At 43.5% G+C, this 19,316-nt stretch overlaps 1 protein-coding gene across 1 annotated transcript; it reads left to right on the plus strand.

The window, feature by feature from the left end:
• The first annotated feature begins 2,465 nt into the window (after positions 1 to 2,465).
• On the plus strand, positions 2,466 to 17,468 carry VPS37B (VPS37B subunit of ESCRT-I). The gene is made up of 4 exons (XM_057422635.1): positions 2,466 to 2,589; positions 11,243 to 11,414; positions 12,043 to 12,125; positions 13,212 to 17,468. Exons 1-4 carry the CDS (start codon positions 2,485 to 2,487, stop codon positions 13,707 to 13,709), a joined length of 858 nt encoding a protein of 285 aa, XP_057278618.1. The 5' UTR covers positions 2,466 to 2,484; the 3' UTR covers positions 13,710 to 17,468.
• The last annotated feature ends 1,848 nt before the right edge of the window (positions 17,469 to 19,316 follow it).

Here is a 19,316-nt window from a genome sequence, read left to right on the forward strand (position 1 = left end):
GATGCTGTCACCCTTCGAAAGGATTTAGGCAAGGGCAAATAAGAACCAAGGCTGAGTAGCTGATAAATCTCAGTCTGCAGCACTGCAAGAGTGGATTATCCCTGTATCCTAAAATCCGAGTTTGTCTGTGATCCTCCATATTCTGCCCAAGAGATGTGCTGTCATAAACCCTTTATTTTTCATGAAGACTGCTGAATGGAAAGGCACCTTCCTACCTGTCCAAATAGAATACATAATTATGCAAAAGCAGCTGACCCCTATTATCTTGTCTGTCAACCTCAGCAGCTTTTCTGACCAACTTGAGAACTCAATCACATGCAGATGCTGATCGAAGCACTCAAAAGCAGGCCAGATGTTAGTATAGACACTCCTCCCCAACATCGCCAGCACCCAAGCGTAGCTACACAGGGAGAAGTGGTATTTTCAATATGTGTTATACTTGAGCACAGATGAGTATGTTCTCCCTGTGCGTTTTGGGATGACTTCCTTGTTCTGCATTATTCTGCTTCTAACTTTAATACTGATTACCACTCATTAAAATAATCCACTCCTTGATGTCTAGAGCAGTGAACTTCCATCAGCCCCATGCAAAAAGAACAAGAATTAGTTACAGAAAAGCTCCTTAGATGACAGTAAACCATTTTTCCTAACAGCATATTGACAATGCAATTATTATCATACTGTAGTGCCCTTCACCAGAGATACTCACCCAGAGCACCTCCACAAGCATTATTCAGTGTGAACTTTTCCTCTCCACCCTCACCTGGGACTGAATGGTTCTTCTTCTTCGTCTTTTTAAGCAAAAGGCATTACAGTGGAGGGAAGCTGAGAGCTCCGCTCAGGATCACATCGAAAGGCAGTGGTAAAACTAGATTCACAACGTGAAGCTGAGTCAGACTCTTCTAAACCACACTCCCCCCATACCAATTATTTAGCTATGCTATGAAGTTACAATCACTCACGTTCTTGGGAAGACAGGGTTTCTTTTAAACCCTCAACTAATTCCTCTATTTGTGTGTGTATATACGGGTGTGTTTGCATGCACAGATTTACAGCCTGGGTTATACTGTGTCTTCTTGATGGCGATGTGGGAGTACGGTGTATGATACCGTGTTGGAATGGCAGCTATCTACTGGTTTTAAGTAACGAGGTCGGGCTGCAGTGGCCATGCAAACCCATGTCACTGCCAAGGGGTACGTGTGCTGGCTCATCTGCACCCCACACAAGGAGGAGCTCAGCACATACCGCAGCAGCAGGAAGGTGCGTTGACGTGGATGAGTGGACACATGCTCCTATCACTACTCACCACCTCCCCACCCTAAGCAAGCTCAGCTCAGCTTCCTGCTGCGCAAACACCTCGCTCTTGCCTGCCTCTGAATGCGCTCAGTTTGCACCATGGGGGTACAGGAGCTCTGCGCTAGGCAGACAGAAGGCCAGGAAGCCTTTTTCTATCAGTGTCATGGTGTTTGCCTTTATTACCTATGGGTAATAAGACACAGAGGGCTTTTTGGCTGGGGAGCTGAGTTTAGTTATAGGGCAAAAGACTAAAGCTAGAGCGGTCATGTCTTCATTCAGCTCTGGGAGGAAGTACTGGGTCACTTCTTGGATGTGACTGTAACATCATCACAGTTTAATAGCCTTGCATCAGAGGTGGATTCAGTTCAACTGCATTGATTTTTTCCCCACTGAGATAAAAAACATCAGCTACAAAGGACAACAACCATGCGGCAATTCCCTACCCTGCTCCTTTGGCTCATGAGCCATCGGTCCTCCTTGGTGCCACACACATGGAAACAAGCGCACCCATGATCCCTTAGGAAGGGGGAAGGCAGTGCATACCTAGAGATGCATACCACTTAGGTTATGTTAACACAATTAATTGGTTTAGGCATAATTGTCCTTATCACCTGTGCTAACATCAGTAGTAACCAGGAAACTACTGCTCCGAAGTGTTACCACAGAGTGCCTAGTACAGTGCTGGTGACTTAACAGATACAAATCAGGAGAACAGAATGCAGCTATGATGTTTTAATTGGTATGGCTATGATGTTTTAATTGATGCAGAGCGTTTGCTACATGACTAAACTCTCTGAATTCACCATAAAACACATCGGTGGAAAGATCATTTCTTGCCCTTTGCTTTTGAAGAAGAAAGCGCTTACGATGGACAAAAAGACCCAGCACCAAAGCTCGGCGGGATGCGATTTTGGGCTGTTTTTAACCGAAACCAGGTATTCAGCCCTGTTACCCCGGCCACCCTCCGCCTCTCCGCACGCTCCCCCCCTACCCCTACCGCCCTTTGGTACCGTCCACCACCACCTCCTCCCAGCCCCTTTGGTACGCCCCGCCCCGCACGCTGCCGCCCCGCCCTCCCAGCAGGGGGCGCCGAGGGCGGTGCCCACCCGGGGCAGGGGCGACACCGCGGCGGCACTTCCGGTTGGCGGCGGTGGCGGCGGGGCCGGGGCCGGGGCCGGGGGGGCCGGGATGGCGCTGGACGTGCGGCGCCTGGAGGCGCTGAGCCTGCAGGAGCTCAGCGCGCTGCTGGACGACGAGGAGCAGCTACAGGACATGGCCCGCGAGATGGAGGAGGTGAGGGGCGCTCCGCGTGTCCCCGTGTCCGCGGCTGGGGCCTCCTCTCGGGCCGGTCCCCGCCTCAGCCCGCCGTGCCCGCGGGGCTCGCTGTCCCGTGGTCCGTGGCCGCTGCGGGTTGTGGGGTGTTCATGACCCGCCTCCCCCCACGCTTCCCCCCGGCTCAGGTGACTCCCCCCCCAACCCGGGCCCTGCTTGAGCCGCTTGACGGTCGCGGGTCCGCCATGGAGCGGCCGGTGAATACGGAGCCCCTGTGCTGCGGGAGGCGCTGCCTGCCCCTCTGCCCCCCCTTCCCTCCCGGCCTTTTGTTTGCTGGCCCTCGGTGATGGAGGGGGGGGGTCCGTGCCTGGGCACTTGTCCCGGAGGCCGGGTGCCAATGGAGGGCCGAGGGCTCGCCGAGCCGAAAGCGCTCGGTTTGGGCTAAATTAGGAGACAGTGACGGGCCGGAGGTGGGATCAGTTTTTCCGTTAATGCAGCCCTTGTTCTGTGCCTTGGCCATGAGGGAGGATTTTGTCAGGGTGAAGTCGGTCCTGCTTGCGGGCTCCATCTCGGCGCAACTTTAATTCAGAACAATATGAAAGAGATGTCTGTGTGCCCGAGTTGGTATGCTGGGCGCAGCGAGGGCTGTCAGGCTTTCTGGGTGCTTGTTCTGCCCGTTTGAAATGCCTTTGTCAGTGTATAGGACTCTCACCATAGCTCCAAAAGCACGGCTTGCTGAAACAGAAGCCCGTTTTCTTCCTGCTGCTGTGGTTATCTTTTACTGGGCACCGTGTTAACAGTTGTGATACAAGGCTATTGAAGGTTGTATGGCCACAGATGTGGCTGAAAGACTGTAGTCAGCTAACAGCAAATAAGATGAAACCATTTAGGTGAAAACTTTTAAGGAAAGAAATGTGCTGAACTCCTCTGGGTCTTGTATTATTGGGCTGGGTTTGGGTTCAAACTAAAGGACAAAAACGCTAAGAAAAGAAAGGAAAAGTGGCACTATATTCTTGAGAAAGATTTGTTTATTAAGTAAAATCAATTATAATTGCTTTCTCTCTCAGATGCCTGCCCTTTTGGTACTTCCAAGGGAATTGTTCTGTGTCACCTCAAACCATATTGTCAAAGTATTACAGATGCAGAGGCCCACTGAAGGCCAAGGTAATAAGGTGTCCTTATGGCATTTAGTTGCTGCATTGGGCAGCAGTTTGTGTCTTGAACTTTATGGCAATAGATTTAAAAGAGGGGGCAGGCATTGTAGCTTTCCATTTGAGCTTGTATTTTAGGAACTTAAACTGCTGAAGAAGCAGATGCTGCTGTAATAAATGGAACACACAGAGATCTTAGAAGCACTGTGGTTTGCTGCAGGGCAAGAGTACCCTTCTGTTAAAAACTGCGTAAGGAAAGCCAGTAGATTAGAATGGTCTTAACTTTGTAAAGATATAAATGGGTGCAGTATTGCTCTTTTCCATGTGACCTCTGACAAGGTGCATGAGCATGTCTGGCTCAATGGGCTCTTCTGTTATTTATTTGTCAATACACACTTAAGATCGTAGGTCAGAAGTGACAGAAAACCTCATGACCTTAGTAGAAAAGGTTCTCTTTCACTGCAGAACTTGACCATATTCTCAATTTGACCCTCTGGTTTTCCTCTTCAGTTGGCAACAGAAGGCTTTTAAATTGTGGAGTAAACTTCTCTGGGCCTGAGGGAATATTTTGTGGTGCTTGGAAAGTGTGGCTAGGTTTGAAGGTATTCAAGCTGTGTGGAAATATGGCTGTGCTACTGTCTGCTATAATCCTCTTTTATTGTGCACGGAGGTTTTTACTAGAGTCTGTCCAACTAGAAATGCATTTACCCACCTTGGAAGGAATTGGCCATACTTGAATACTTCTTCCTCATTCTGGTTTCGCCTTCACTGAATTGTTCCTTGCTTTTGTGCTGCTGGGTCCTGAGTTTTCATTGTGAAGCATGTGGCAGGAAGAGGGAGAGAGGGAAATCCTGAACATTAAGAAGGAGCTGTGGTGACTTCACTGCTACTTGTGTAGGTGTTTGGTTGTCAGTCCACATGTATCTAGGTTGTAGAGTTGTTCCAAAGTCCTTAAATTAGTAATTTTATTGTGGCGTGCCGATATAAATCATGATTCCTGAGTCACTTCTCTGAGGTCACTTGTATTTTCAGTGACAAAGTTGGCTAAAGCTGATTACTCCATGGCTGAAAAAACCTTTGTTCTCCTTGTCGCAAGGGAAATCCAGCTCAAACCCCAGTGTTCTGTTCACAAAGAGAAGGGTTTGGAAAACCACTTGGCTTTCTTGCTAATAGCTAAAAATAGGCACTTCCAACCTTCAAGGGAATGTATTCCTGTGCGGCATTTGAGCAGGATTTCTGTGTGTCGCTGCGGGGGTGTGTGTATGTGTCTGTGTGCGTGAGCTCGCATGCACATTCATGTTCCACAGGGGTAGTGTGCATATACAGCGTCCTTCACACTGTATCCCCAGGTGTGTAAAAACGTGGCAGCAAAGAGCTAAGCTGCTGCTTTTTCTGTCTGGAAGGTTGTTTTTGAAGCCTGTGGGCTTGAACAACGAACATCTTGTCTGGTGAGAAGAGGAAGGAAGCCAGTTGTCTGGTACTCCTAGTCTTTTAAAATCGAGGAGGGTTGGGTTTTTCTTTAATAATCCTTTGAGGTTAATCTCTGCAGCACATCTACAGATCTTAGATTTTATTTCATCTTCATGAAATAAAAGTATGTTCTTCGTAAAAGTGATTTTTGGTGTAACAGCATAAATGGGAGACTTTGTGACCTGACACTGGTGGTGATGTGTTTTCCTTTTATCTACTGGAACATCACTTTAGTAACAGTGTGACATGTTACTGACTGCTAAGGTTCTACTGCCAAGAAGTGTTTGCTCTTCAAGACCTTAATTATAGGAAATCGAGAAGTCAGAATTGTATTGCCTTCCTCTCACTCCAGGATTTCAGAGCACACTGGAAAGCACAAACAGGGCTTTTGAGCATAGTCCTTTTCTCAAAAGCCGATTGAAAAGATCGGGCAGTGCAGAAAGCCCAAGTTAAAAGTATGTGAATTCATGCCCAGATTTCTTGGGATTCCCACTCCTGCCCTAAAAACCACATTGTGCAAGTGGTCATGTTCTTGTTTGCCAAACATGAAATTTAGTTACAGAGTTAGGAATTAGACTTGGTGGCAACCATAGATTTTTCTGTTCCAGCTAAGTATGGAATGAGTGACCTGCCTGTGCCTCATGAGGGCAAATTGCAGTTCTGGGTGTCTCTTTCCTCTGCAGTAAACATCTAGGAATTGAAACTTACCCTTTGACCTTTATTAGGCATTTTTAAAGCTAGTACTTATATAATCAGCAGATCTAAATTTAGCAAATCTAATGACTTTGGAATATGTATTAATATTTATTACTAAACAGATGTTGTTAGAGGATGTGTTACCGTATACCAGCACTTGACGAGAAGCACACTTAAATCTTGTGTAAAAGAAGTCTTTATTCTCCTACTATGCACCTGTCAGCTCCTGTTTCAGGGGTAAATTTGACACTCCAAACGTGCATCCTTATACTTCCCCAGTGTGACTGCATAATTCATTCCTGGTTTACAAATATGTGTAAGTGGAAGAGAAAATGTGAGCATGATAAAGGCTAGAGCAAGACCGGAGAAACCTAAAACTAATGTGGATTTATGCTGTGTATAAAGCAGTTAAAATGGTGCCACACAAAGCTGTTTTTATAGCTCCTTAAAAGACTTTTTCTTGAAACTAGGGAGAGACTACTTGCCATGGTGCTTGCCAAAGCAAGCTTATAATTATAGCAGCACTTGATGGACTTTGTGGGTAGTTGGGATTTTGCTTGCTCAGGCTGCATCTCTGGAGGCAGTTCTGAGAACACGCTTATGGATGAACAGGAGTGACGCTACTTGGGGACATTTGGCACAGATAACTCTTTCTGCAAGCCATTATTTTGGAGTAACTGTTAAACAGTAAGATGTTGCTAAGCTCTTTTAATTTTATCCATCATTTTTCTTCCTTTTGTAAAAGTGGAATGAAACAGAGATACAGTTGATGAAAGCAGTAGAATCTCAATTCCCAAAGCACTTGCCGCTGCCTGTTCTTGGAAGTGCTTATTAAATAAACCCTTGAGTAAAATTATTCAAATTATTTCTGTTAAAGAAACCCACTTTTTAAGCATCTTAAGCCTTGAAGTGCTGCAGAACCCCCTTTTTTTTGCCTACTAACCACTGTGTGTCTGTGGCTTCATTTTCTTGCAGTGTGCATAATTTGGTTTGAGTGGTCTGCTCAGTGGTGAGCAATCCTTCTGCCATTAAAATCCTGTTATAAGCAGCTCAGTGCTATTGCTCCATTTGTGCCATTCGGAATTCACCATGAGAGCTTAGCAGTTAAAGGAAAAGCGTATGTTCTTTTCAGTGTTGCCCTGCCTCATGTCTCATGATTCTGACTGGTATTTCTCATCTCAGATTAATGTTTCCTGCCTGTTGAAGTGCTCGTGACCTCGGTAGTTTCGTTAGCAGATCTCCTGGAATCTCATACTGTTTGCTTTTGTCTCTTAAGAACTCCATTTTTCATGGCACTTCCAGTAGGCAGGTGAACATCTGATACAGTACCAGCTCCCTGCTAATAACACCATGTTGTCGCACAGCACATCTGACAACAAAATAACTTCTGTTGGATTTATGCCTTGCTTGGCTATTGTCTTGGGCTTGTGGAGAGCTGTGAATGGATGCTGAAGGCATGCTTTGTGCTGCATTGATAATCTTAATAGACCGGTCATGCGGTATCTTTGACCCTTGGATGATTTTGCAACTCTTTGGAGTGTTTTCTTTCTCATTTTGGTTTAAATAAGTCAGCGTTGAAAGTGCTTTTCAGGCAAACTTCAGTGTTTGCTTTTCTGATTCCCTGAATTGACTTCCAAATGCAGTGGAACAGCTGCCCAGAAATTTATTACACAGACATACGTCAGTGCCAGAGATTGTTCTGGTTTGTAGAACTGTGCCTGTATTTGAGTTGTGTTGCTTTGAGGTTATATCTGTTCTATCTGTTGTGAAATAAATTCGCTCATTCCGGAGACTTCTCCCTTAATTTCAGTGACATGAAGCATTTAAAGGCACTGCACAGGTGGATGGGTTTTCCCCAGCTCTTCAGGTTTCATTTGAGAAGCTGGTTCTCATGGTTTTGGGTAAGATTCAGCTGAAGTTGCTCATCTCTTTGAGTGTCTATTTTTAAAAGAAGCCTCACACAGGCTAATACTGGAAGTGAAGACACTTGAATTGATCATTAAATGTCAGTCGTGCTGCTTCTTCAGCTTAGAAAAAACATGCCCTTAGAAGTGCTGTAATATGGAGAAAGCTGAATCACTGAGTCTTGTGTAATTTTAAGCACTGTAACTTCAAGTGTGATTATGAACACCTTTTTTCAGTTGTAAAACAAGTATTTTCAAGACTTTCACTTAGGTTTACACTAGCCTGTAATTGCTGGGTATCAGGTGCTACGGACAGACAGGGTGTCACTCAGCTTTAGATACAGGTAGGTTCTAATACTGATTTTTGTCTTATTTTTTCAAGGCAGAGTACATCGTATACTGATGTTTATTCATCTTTACAAATGTGAAATGACTTGAAAGTATTCAAAAAATCATGTGTAGAAAGTTAGGCATTTGCTTCCTCCTCAGTGCCTTAGTCCTGTTGAGAGACATGATGGTACTTGAGGCAGGCGAATTATCTAGAAGCAATGTTTTAAAACACTGAAAAGCCTCATCTAACTTAAGCTTTTTCTCTTTTTCTGTTGATCTGGAGTTCTTCCCTCTCCTCTTCCTTATGTATGATTTCAGTAAAAGGCTCCTTTTGCAGGGGTTTGTGCTCTTCCAGGCTTTCCAGGCTGGTGTTCACTGGCTTTTTTTTCCTCTCTAGAGGAAATATGCATGTTCTTCATCCTGCAGAAGGATCAAAGTTCACTCATAAAACTGGTCTTCCCGGAGTGACTGTGCAACTGCTTTGAAATGAAAGTATGAGCCTTACAAGCAGTGAAAATACAATCACCAAATCAAACTGAAGTCGCTTGAAGGAAGTAGTTTGCTCATTAAAATGGTGAAAGAGGAGAGGCACCAGAAAGCATGAACCTTTTTGCACGCAGTCTTCTTTGGCTGGCAGTTCAGAAGACAGCCGGTTAAGGAAGCTTGTGGTGATGGCAGGTGATTTGGAAGGAGCTGGGTGCCAGTAGTTAAGCTGTTAAATCGTGTATTTTAGTTCCCTTCATCACCGTTAGACAAAGAAATATAAAATAGGGGGCTTTCTGGAAGCAACAGTCTTAACACCATTGCATCATATGAGAAGATACAAATGGAAGCAACCAGTTTAATTTAAATGATTTTGCATTGGATTTGAAAGTGAGAAGGGTGGATTTTCTTTTTATTCTTGGAAAGGATTCAAGTTGAACACAAGCATAGAGCTGGAAGCTTGTTTAGGCTTGATGTGAGAATCTCGAGGAGACAAAACAGCATCACAAGTACAGCTCCTCCGATTTTCACGATTCGGAACAGAATTCTATTTTGATTGATGTAGAATTTAGGTGTCGGGATTATCCTTGATAGTTTTTTAAATGATTTAGCAAAAACAGGGTGGAAGTAAAACTCTGGTATTTTAAGAGCAGTATCTGGGGACAAAGATGTGTTGAACATTGAGCCAGTTTTGAATTTAGCAGATTAAAGTAATGTGTAAATACTTTGAAAGGAAGTGATAGCTTTCAAAGACATGGTTGCTATGCCTGGGAAATGTTTTTACCTGAGCACCCAGTTCTGTGCTGGGGCTGCCAAAACCACCTGAATTCTGTCCTTTTGTGGTGCTTTTAAATAGCTCATTTGGGTTTCGTCTTTTCCTGTTTCTGAGGTGTGGCTCTTGTATACCCACCCGTGCATGTGAAAGGAAGAAAGCACTGTACTCTTTGTGTTTGCACTGAACTACAACTGCCCGTAAGTAAGATCTGTTAGGGCTAACCAGGGATGATGTGTGCTAGAAGTGGCATGTTAGTGTAGGAGGTCATGAAAAGCATACCAAGAGTTTCATTGATTTTGAAGGCAGCCTAATAGAATCAGTCTGTTGTGCCATGGGAAAACTACCCCACTTACTGATTCACACTGAAAATCTGAAATCGGATCCCCTGGCTTTTGGTGTTTTGTGGTTGTGTTTGGGTTTTATTCTTTTGATGTCTGAATATTTTAGTGAATCTGATGTGACATCTAGGACGGGCTTCCCTAAACATTCAGCTTTCCCAAAGCTCATAAAGGCTGCCTTGATAAAATTGTGTGCATGTGTGTATGAACAAACCCGGAATCTTGCTGAATCTCGGTTTTGTGAGAGTTGTCATTTATTCCTTAGGAATAATGTCTTTGGGCTAGGATATGTCAAGCAGAATGATTAAGCTGAAAATCAAGCTTTTGGTACCAATCCAGGATTGATTTAACATAGCTGGGGAAGAATATTCTGGACAAGGTACAGTAATAATGCGGTCCTTGTGGTTTGCGTTTTAGTAAGATAAGGGATGACATTCTTCTGTAGTCTTACTGCATCTGCTGGGATTCAAAGGGGCTTATTAGAACAACTGTTGCTTTATCTGTTAACATTCATCATGGAGGAATAGTAAGAGTGGTGTGTGAGGAGGGGATGAAGCAGCATCTATGTTAAACAATGAAGAAAACTTCCTACAGAGCGCCTTCAGGTAGCAGGGCATGAATGCAGAAGTCTGATCTCTCAGGACTGTGACAGCCAACGGTCAGACTTCACGTAAATCTGTGCCAAGAATTAGCAGAAGTTCTGGTGACATAAGCTGCCACTTAGCACAAGTGTCTAAATGAGTGCCCAGACTAGTTTCCCCACAGTAACGCTGCTGTGGCATCAAAACCTGCCTCTTACAGACAGTTCAGTGCAGCAGGAATGCAGTTCCTGTTCTGGTCGGTCAAAAGCAGCTCTGCCTGCAGAGCGTTCATGGGCACCTCTACCCTGCTCCAAGGAGAAGGGTTCTAAGGAGTCCTTGTCCACAGCACAAACTCTCTTAAGTGATTACTATTTCCAGCTTGGAGAAGAAAACTGTTTAATGAGCTCTCTGCTGCACATGGAGATAGATGTGCAGGAAAGTGACTTCAGGTCAGTATTAATTCCTGTTCAGAAAGCGATTCATTTACAGGTGCTCAGAGTTGAAAGAAGAGATCCTTCTTCACGGTGCAGTTCCTCTGAAAGTCTTTCCTCCATGAGCTTCAGCAGTCCATTGTCATTTTAGATGATTTCAACATGCTGTTTGCAGCGTAGACCTTCTCATTCCTTCTAGATACGCTAGCAAAGTAGTGTATTAGTAGAGCAAGAAAATACAGTTTGTGAGAATGGATTTTGTGTACCAGAAAAAAGAAGTCAAGGGAAAGAGTGCAACAGCTGAAGCTGACTGTACCCACCAAACAGTAGACATTCCCGCTGTTCATAAAGCCCAAAAGTATCGTTGCAGGTCCAATGCCATGGTATGAATTTTTACAGAGAGCTTAATTTAGTAGTTTCTTTATCAGTTTTGATATTGCCACGTTATCTGAGTAACCATTAGTCTTTCTTAATATTTTCACTGTCATTTCATGCGCTATTTTTTACATTTCCAGGCCCAAAATGTTCAACACAGCAAGGACATGACTCTTGCCAGCAACCGCAGTCTGGCAGAAGGCAATCTGTTGTACCAGCCAAAGTTGGAGTCTTTGAAATCAAACTTGACTGAAAAATATCGGGAGCTGCAAGTTCTTTTTGAAGCATACCAGATAAAGAAAACAAAACTAGGTAAAGTTTTCTGGTGACAGCTCTGATTTGCTCTTTTCTAAGTGAATGTAAATATGTTGCATGTTTTTGTTTGGTGGTTGGTGTCTCATTTTTAGCTGTGTGAATCAGGGTAATGTCATTCTTGTGTAGTTTTGAAATAGATCATGTCATGCAATAGACCATGCTTCTAATGATTTATTAAGTGTCTGTTACATCTAGTAACAGGTACTGTGGATTCTTTCTGTGTGGTTACCTGTCTGTTGTTGACCTACTCTTCTCTAGGATAAAATTCATTCACCTTGCTAAAAAGCAAAACAATCTGAATTTTCAGTGACTAAGCATAAATCAAACAGAATATTGCATTTAACTTTCTCATTTCAAACTGAATCACTGCATGTCATACATCTGATACTGCACTTGCTCAGGTGCTTTGCCTTTTGATACTGCATCATTGTAATTACATTTCAGCTTTTAGCATTCTGACAGTATTTCTGAACTACTTAATCTATTTTCTTACTGTAGAGCATCCTGTCTTGAACAGTGCTTGTTGTACATACATGCCTTAGAAATTTGTGTGCTTGCTGAGGCTGTACAGCTTCAAAGTCCCTTAGAGCCAGCTGACATTACTGTTCTTTTTGTGCCATTACAGACAGACAATCCAGTAATGCTTCACTGGAGACACTGCTAGCGCTGCTTCAGACAGAGGGGGCTAAGATTGAGGAAGACACAGAGGTAATGACAGTACACTTCAATTCTGCCACTTACACACATTACTGAAGACTTCCAATGTACAAAGCTGCAGTGAAGTGTTGGACATGTAATAGACAAAAAGGGTCTTTTAAATAACGTTCTGATGTGTGCTTTGAACTTCAGTGAAAAGCCATTTGGTTTCAGCAAGACTTTTTATCCAACTGATTTTTTACTCTTTAAGAGAGAAAATGTTCCTTTTCAGAAAAGAAAGCCAAACTGTCCTAGTTCCTTGGCATTGCCTTCAAATTCGTAGTGTATCAGTATGGAATATTTTCTTCAACGGTGTTTGCCTGGTGTATATGTTAATCCATTAGAAATATCAGTAACCTAATGAAAAGCAGTGCCTGCATTGTTTTTTTTCTCCAACATTTCTGGTGAAACATTCCATTAGGATTTCAACATATCTGTCTAGGGCCAGTGGTCACCACTTGCTGCGATACAAGCGCTTGAAGAATGGTCTGTTTTAGACTAATGGAAGTGTTTGGTTTTGTTTGCTGATTTGCCTGTAGGACATTTTCTATACCCGTATCAGGGGAGAAAATCTGCTTACTGGCCTTGAGTTGTGACCACAAAAAGACATTCCCAGGGCAAGTTGAACTTTGTGACTGTAGGTATGGTCCCATGTCTTAATAGTTAAACATCATTTGCCCAAAGCCACAAGTATGAAGCCTGGCTTAGCAATAATCTGCTTCTCTGTACTGAGTCTTGCAGAGTTCTCAGTGTTTCTGTTGGCACTGCGAGCAGTACTGGGCTGTAACTCAGCTTAGCTGACAGTCTGGAAAGCTGTTGAATTTGGTCTGTTCCCACCTCTGATAATAAGGGGAATGTTCAGAACTAGATTCAGATGTTCTTGCTGCTGTTGCTTCAGTATAAATTTAAGCAGAAATTATATTTAACTCCCAGTGCTTCTGAGTAATAAGTAACTCAGAATGCTGCTCAGAATTTTTAGTATGCCAGTCATCTTCCATATGCAAGCTAGAAAATCACAGGCTATTTTTAGGATATATAAACCATTTGGATTCCTTTGCGGTATGCCATTTTCTAAGGTACTTGTTCCGTGTTTGACAGAATATGGCAGAAAAGTTTCTTGATGGTGAAATACCGCTGGATTCCTTCATTGATGAGTACCAGAGCAAGCGTAAACTGGCTCACCTGCGACGTGTAAAAATCGAGAAGCTCCAAGAAATGGTGCTCAAGGGACAGAGACTTCCGCAGGTTCAGCCGCAGGCTCAGCCCAGAGCACCCGAGACAACACCAGCACCTCAAGATTCCTACCCTTCGGATGCAAACACTCCTTCAGTCGTGCCCCGACGAATACCACCCCCTCCACCTTCTTCAGTCCCAGCAGGACGCTTTCCTACTCCGTTTACTGCAGCCATGAGTTCAGGACCAGCTCTTTCTTATCCAGGTGCTCCGTATCCTCCTCTCCCACCTCGACCAGGAGTTCAGTCTGCAAGTCAAATGCCACAGCCGGGATATCCGTCTCAGTTTGTACCACAATATCCTCCAGCTCTTCCCCAAAGACCACCTCGCCTTCCACCACATCCTGGCTTTATCCTCCAGTGAATATTTTGGTGCGCCTAACTTATGTATTGGTGCTTATATTTCCTTTTTCTCCCCATCAGAGACTTCGTGTAAGCAATGGAAAAACCTCTGTTCTTTGCACAATGGAGTACAAGATCTGAGCTGTGGCGCAGAGGTTTGCAATTGCGTTTGGTAAATGTGATTATTTCTGTTTTTAAAGAGCAGTTTGACACCGAGGTTTGTCTGGGAAGGTGAAAGGGTGTGAAGTTTGTAAATCCATCAAATAGTGAAAGGGTGCACGGTGGATTTCCTGACGTTACAAATGGAATCACGCTCTGAATTCTTTAGAGATGGGAAATCAGCATCCCCTTCTCATGTATTCCTATTGCAGCTTGGATGTGTGTGCTGCACACTGGGAGCTGTTTGTCTCTCTAAAGAATTATTGATCAGTGCTGGTGTCTGGATAGTAACAGCCACATCTGAATACTGGGCAAAGAGTTGCAGTGGACCGCATCAGCTTCCTTTGCAGTGTGCCCAGGCAGTGGCATTTGTGGCCAGGTACACGTTTTCAGAGCTCGCTGAGCTGAAACTCTTGTCAGAAAACGTTGCATGGGTTTTAGGCAGTACAAGTTACAAGAGTTTCATTTCTACATTTCAGTTGTTACCTGAGACTTTTCATAACAGAAGTACCCACTCCTCCCACTCCTCTAAATAGCTTGATATCCTGGTCTCTTGAAATTAAACTAAACTGGTTGTAGAGCCAGTTTAGGGTTTTATAGAAACTTTACCCGGCATTTTTATTCCTTGCCTATTAAGATTCTCTTTTTTATGTTGATTTTTTTTCTTCTCCACACCTTGAATTCAGAAGTGATTTTTTTACACAGGTGCTTAGCTTTTGATATCATGTGATTCCAGGAATCCAGGCAGGGTATTTCTTAATCAAATACTGTGTTTTCATATCGGGTAATTGCCCACTTGAAGCTCCAGAGTTTCATTTTATCCCTCAATCTCTTGTTTGGCAGAACTATTTTTAACTTACCCATTTCCTCTAGTTTTGCAGCCGTTGGCATGCCCATCTATCTGGAATTCACAGTTAATGTTTCTCTGCAAGCAGGCAGAACAGAGAAGCTTTTTGAGCTCCATGGTGGCTGTCTGCATCTTACATAATCTATTCTTGACTTCCTCCACTGGAGGAAGAAGCTTTTCAGGGGAGCTCAGATTTCACTCTCAATGTGACTCTTGAAACCCAAGGTACAGACATGTGCTGGTGTTTTAATCGAGCGTTGGGGGGGGCAGGTCTTAACACTTGTTGCTTGCACAGAATGTGTCCCTAAGTCTGTTATCAATCAGTCCAGAATCTGTCATAGCCCCTGCATTACTTTAAACCACTCGCATACCATTCTTCTGGAATGCACTTCATTTTTGGCAGTCTGTCCTACAAACAGCCTCAGTCAAAATAGAAGATCTCTTCTTTTTCCTTTACGTAAGGCCCTTGATTGTCCTTTAATCATTTCCTCTGGAGTGTGGCGGTTGCTAGCAAATACTAATCTGAAATGAAGCTCATAACAGGAAACTCTCTATTCTGAAAATATGGTTATTTGGCTTGTTTTGCCTTCTGAGCACAAAGGGCAGAAGGTTGGTCAGCGTTCCTGGCATCTGAACCAGTTCCCCAGTGCAAGCCTGGAAACCTTCCGTAGATGGGGAATTTTGTGACGCAACGTGCATTGGATTTGTTTGCAAAGTGTGTTTTTTCTGTATTCTAGTGATGGTACAGGATGTGTTTTTTTAAAAAAACCTAGTGTAATAGCTTTTCTTGGTATTATTTTCTCACTGAAGCTTCATATCAGCATGGTTAATTATGACTCGTTTCAAAGTAATTTTGCTGTGCTATTAGTGCTGGTATTTGGATGGCAACTGTTGTATCTGGATGCTTAACGTAAGTCTGCTGTAGAAATGATTTGTGTCCTAGCAAGAATTAAAGCAGCTGGGGGCTACCAGGATGATGACAGAGTACAGGAACCCGTACTTTGAGCCTGCTACACAACAACTAAACCACTCTCACATCAGTTTTGCTAACACTTAATAAAACCAACCAGGTATATTTTATACACTTATCAAGTGCCAACTTTTTTTCCGAGGGCTGAACATCCTCAGAAGTGATGGAGGTGATAGATAAGTGTATTGTGAATTTGCACTGCATTTTCTGTATCTAACTTTATTGGTATTAGTAGTCCAGAAATATTTTTACTACTTGTTAAATTTTCTCTCTTTTTGGTACCTTTTGTGATAACGTGACCTTTCAGGGATACTTTATCTAGAAACAAACTCTTGTGCAAGCGAAATACAGACAAAGCTAATGCAATTTTTCTGTCTGAAAGCAAAACAATGCATTATTGCATATGCATGTGGCTGATGTGCCTTAGGATCACTACCTGTGATTGTAATACTAGGATAATAGCATTTTTATCGTTTGAATGGCCATTGCTTAACTCTAATTCAAGGGCTCTTCAAGAGCACTTTGTTTTACAGAAAACTCACCCTCATACTTCAGAAGAAACAAAGGCTGTATCTGCTATTTGTAAGCTTAATAGTTGCCTTCACCGATGGGTAAGTTTGAACACAGATAATATAACTAATGTGATGTTTCAGTTATAGCAATCTCGTAACTGAAATCCAGCTGCTCATGGAAAACGTTTTGCCATTAATTGTGTGTGTATGTGCGCACAAACTGTAAAGAAATACTTGACTGCTGGTAATGTTTAAGGATAAAGGAGAAGGATGACTGTGGAAAGCTGTTAAAATCCTATCTACAAAACACTAACCTGAAGGAGTCGGGCAAGAGAAGTGTCAGTGCTTTCAACCTGTTGCCCTTCGACAGCTTCTCCTGTTCTGTTATAGCTTATAAATAAATTCTGCTATGGCTAGGATGTTAGAATCATACTAATTTGCACTGTTTATAAGATAGATTAAAATGCCATAGGCAAGCTGAGACTTGAGAGGGGGTGGCTCAGTATGCTTGCCAAATATATATATATATTATAAAGTTGTCTTGAGGATTTTTAATGTCTGCTGCAAATAGCATATACTTCCCCAAAGCAATTGGAGCAGAGAAGAACCTTTTAAATACGACGTGTAACACGGCTGTAGAGTGTTGGTAGCGTTGAAAATGTTCTCTTTGGATGGCATTACTTTTGCCAGTCTTTTGTATGCAGTTTTGTAAGTTATGACTAATTGGGTTGTATGTGGTTAAGTTGTTTGATTTATGATCAGCATTGAAGGGGGCTAACTCAAGGATGAGTGTTGCTGCGCTTCAGTGCTGTCGCCTAGAGGAAGCAGAGTCAGTTGTTGTGGCACAGCTGATCCACACGGGTCACCTTTGTACCTGTGACCATGGAGAGACTATTTAGGATATAAGCTTTCATGTGATGCCAGGAGGCAGAGCCCTGGGCACAGTCCAGTCATGGGTAACCATTACATTTAGTGCCCCAACTCCCACGACCTCAGTCTCGACCTCTTTTGGGACTTCTCTGCCCTCTCAAACTGGAATAGTGACTTACAGAGCTCAAATCAACAGTTCTGTTAGCCTGAATACAGAGCTACTTCCCAAACATCGAGTTCGGAGGAGGTAGAGTCGTCCTGCACCTGAACAGTTCCTCTGTGTAATCTTGGACAGTCTATTCATAAAGGGGCAGTTTTATATGCCGAGCAAGTTGTGAAACATACAGTGGATTTGTTTGCATAAGAAGTCTTTCTGTAATCTACTGTGGTCTGATTTTAAATAAAATAGCATATCTCTCTTGGTGTCGTGTTCCCATTGTGGCTTCATTTAATCACAGTCATGTTAATGTTTTCCAACACCTAATGATGCTTCTCACGAGGTGATCTAAAACCAGTTGTAGCTTTAATTATGAGACATAAGTTTGCAAGAAAATAGCTTTAATTATTCATAGTAAGCCTGTTGGCCATGTTTTTCATGGCTGGATGTAGTGAGTCCAGTTAGTATGTCGCTGATGGAGGATAGGTGTGTTCAGAGTGGGTTCTGCCCATTGTAATCGTGGCAGTGAGGTAGGTGGACTGTCTTTTGCAGGTGGAATCCCTTTGTTGTTGTCTTTGTTTCCTACAATAGGGAATAGTGGAAGTGTTCAGAATCTGTGCTTGGAAAAGCCGAAGGAACGGGGAAAGCCACCTCTGTTTGTTAAAAGAGGGAAAACTGAGATTCCAGCCAAGTCAGGAGAAATGAGTCAACCAGTGTTATTTAGGAACATGAGTCAGAGGGCAGAGAAGACCTGATGTAATTTTCTGTGTTATCTGTTGCGTTAGTAGCAGCATAAAAAAGAAGTCCTACTGCAGAAAACCTGGTAATATAAGGAGGCAAATCCTTTTTTTAACTGTCTCTTGATGCGTTCTTTTGTGGTGGCTACGGAGCTCTGATACCTTCTGCTGATGCAGGAATGGGGAAGTACAGCTGAGGAGAACTTGCTGTGCTGACTCAGTGCAGGTGGGCGAGGGAAGGAGATGCTGTTATGTAAAAGTGCAGTTCTTCAGCTCGGCTCTCCTGACACTTGTCAGCAACGCCCGTGTTTTGCAGCTTGAAGAAGGGACCTGCCAGACTTAAACACGTTCCAAACCTGGGGTTTGGGTGCCCCTTCCCTGTGGCTCCTGTGCACCAGGAGATGGTTCTGGGTGGGATTGTTCCCTGGGCAAAGGAGGGGTAACCCTGGATGGTCAGGCCTCACGTGTTGGTTGTGTAATGGGTAACAAAAATCAAAGTAACACAAAAGAGGCAAGTGGTGTGGCCTTGACTTGTCCCTTCCCTTTGGAAGCAGCTTCAGAGGCCGTGCAAGCCTACACACATCCTATAACCTGAGTCCTTGGTTCTGTATTGATCAACCCTCATACAAGTCTACAGGTATGACTGTTCATCCTGCTGAGCCTGTCACTGGAACCAAGATGTGTTGCTTTGAGCTCTTTTGAGAGATTTTGTCCACAAGTTTCGGAGAAGCCTTTTTGAGACCGTGGTGCTGTGGTTGACATCTCCTCCCTGGGCAGCCTCTGGTGGGCTCTCAACCTCATTTGAACTCCAGTCTCTGTTTTTCCCCCCACGTGCAGGACAAATAGCAGCTGAGGCTGGAAGTGGTAGGGTGTGCTTTGACCCCTGGATCCTGCAGTAAGCTAAAAGCTATTTAATACCATTATTTCTATTATTTTAGTACTATTAAGTGCGTTTATTTCCTTCAACCTGTTCAAGGCTGCTTTTTCTGCGCTCTTGTGGGTGCTGATGTAGTAATTACTTTTTCCTTCACAGCTAAAAATGTTTCCTCTCACCACAGAAGTTCATTTCACCTTGCTACGTGCACTTAAAGCTGCACATTATTCTAGCAACCAGTGCTCAAATGGGCTCATTTCTGGGATTCATTAGTGTTGAAAGAGGCCTTCCACATCCTGTAGAGGAAAGGAGGTGGCAAAGTGGTGCAGTTCTCAGCACTGGAGTAATAGCACCTTAGCGGGAAGAATGTATGATTGTGGAGAATCATATAATCCCCATAAATAAATAAGGATGTCCTTGGGGCTGGTGTGTGTGTTAGTTATCTCACTCTGCCAGCCGTGGTAAGATGGTTTGTAAGGGAGGTGATAGATACGTAACATCAT

The sequence above is a fragment of the Pezoporus wallicus genome, unplaced genomic scaffold (assembly GCF_028554395.1).
Source record: "Pezoporus wallicus isolate ANWC-B61680 ecotype Strahan unplaced genomic scaffold, APGP_CSIRO_Pwel_v1 contig_9942, whole genome shotgun sequence".
NCBI classification, from domain to species: domain Eukaryota; kingdom Metazoa; phylum Chordata; class Aves; order Psittaciformes; family Psittacidae; genus Pezoporus; species Pezoporus wallicus.

Coding starts and splice junctions, on each gene's coding strand:
- VPS37B (XM_057422635.1), top strand. CDS start 2,485: ATGGCGCTGGACGTGCGGCGCCTGGAGGCGCTGAGCCTGCAGGAGCTC. Junction 2,590..11,242: donor TGGCCCGCGAGATGGAGGAG/GTGAGGGGCGCT, acceptor TTACATTTCCAG/GCCCAAAATGTTCAACACAG. Junction 11,415..12,042: donor GATAAAGAAAACAAAACTAG/GTAAAGTTTTCT, acceptor GTGCCATTACAG/ACAGACAATCCAGTAATGCT.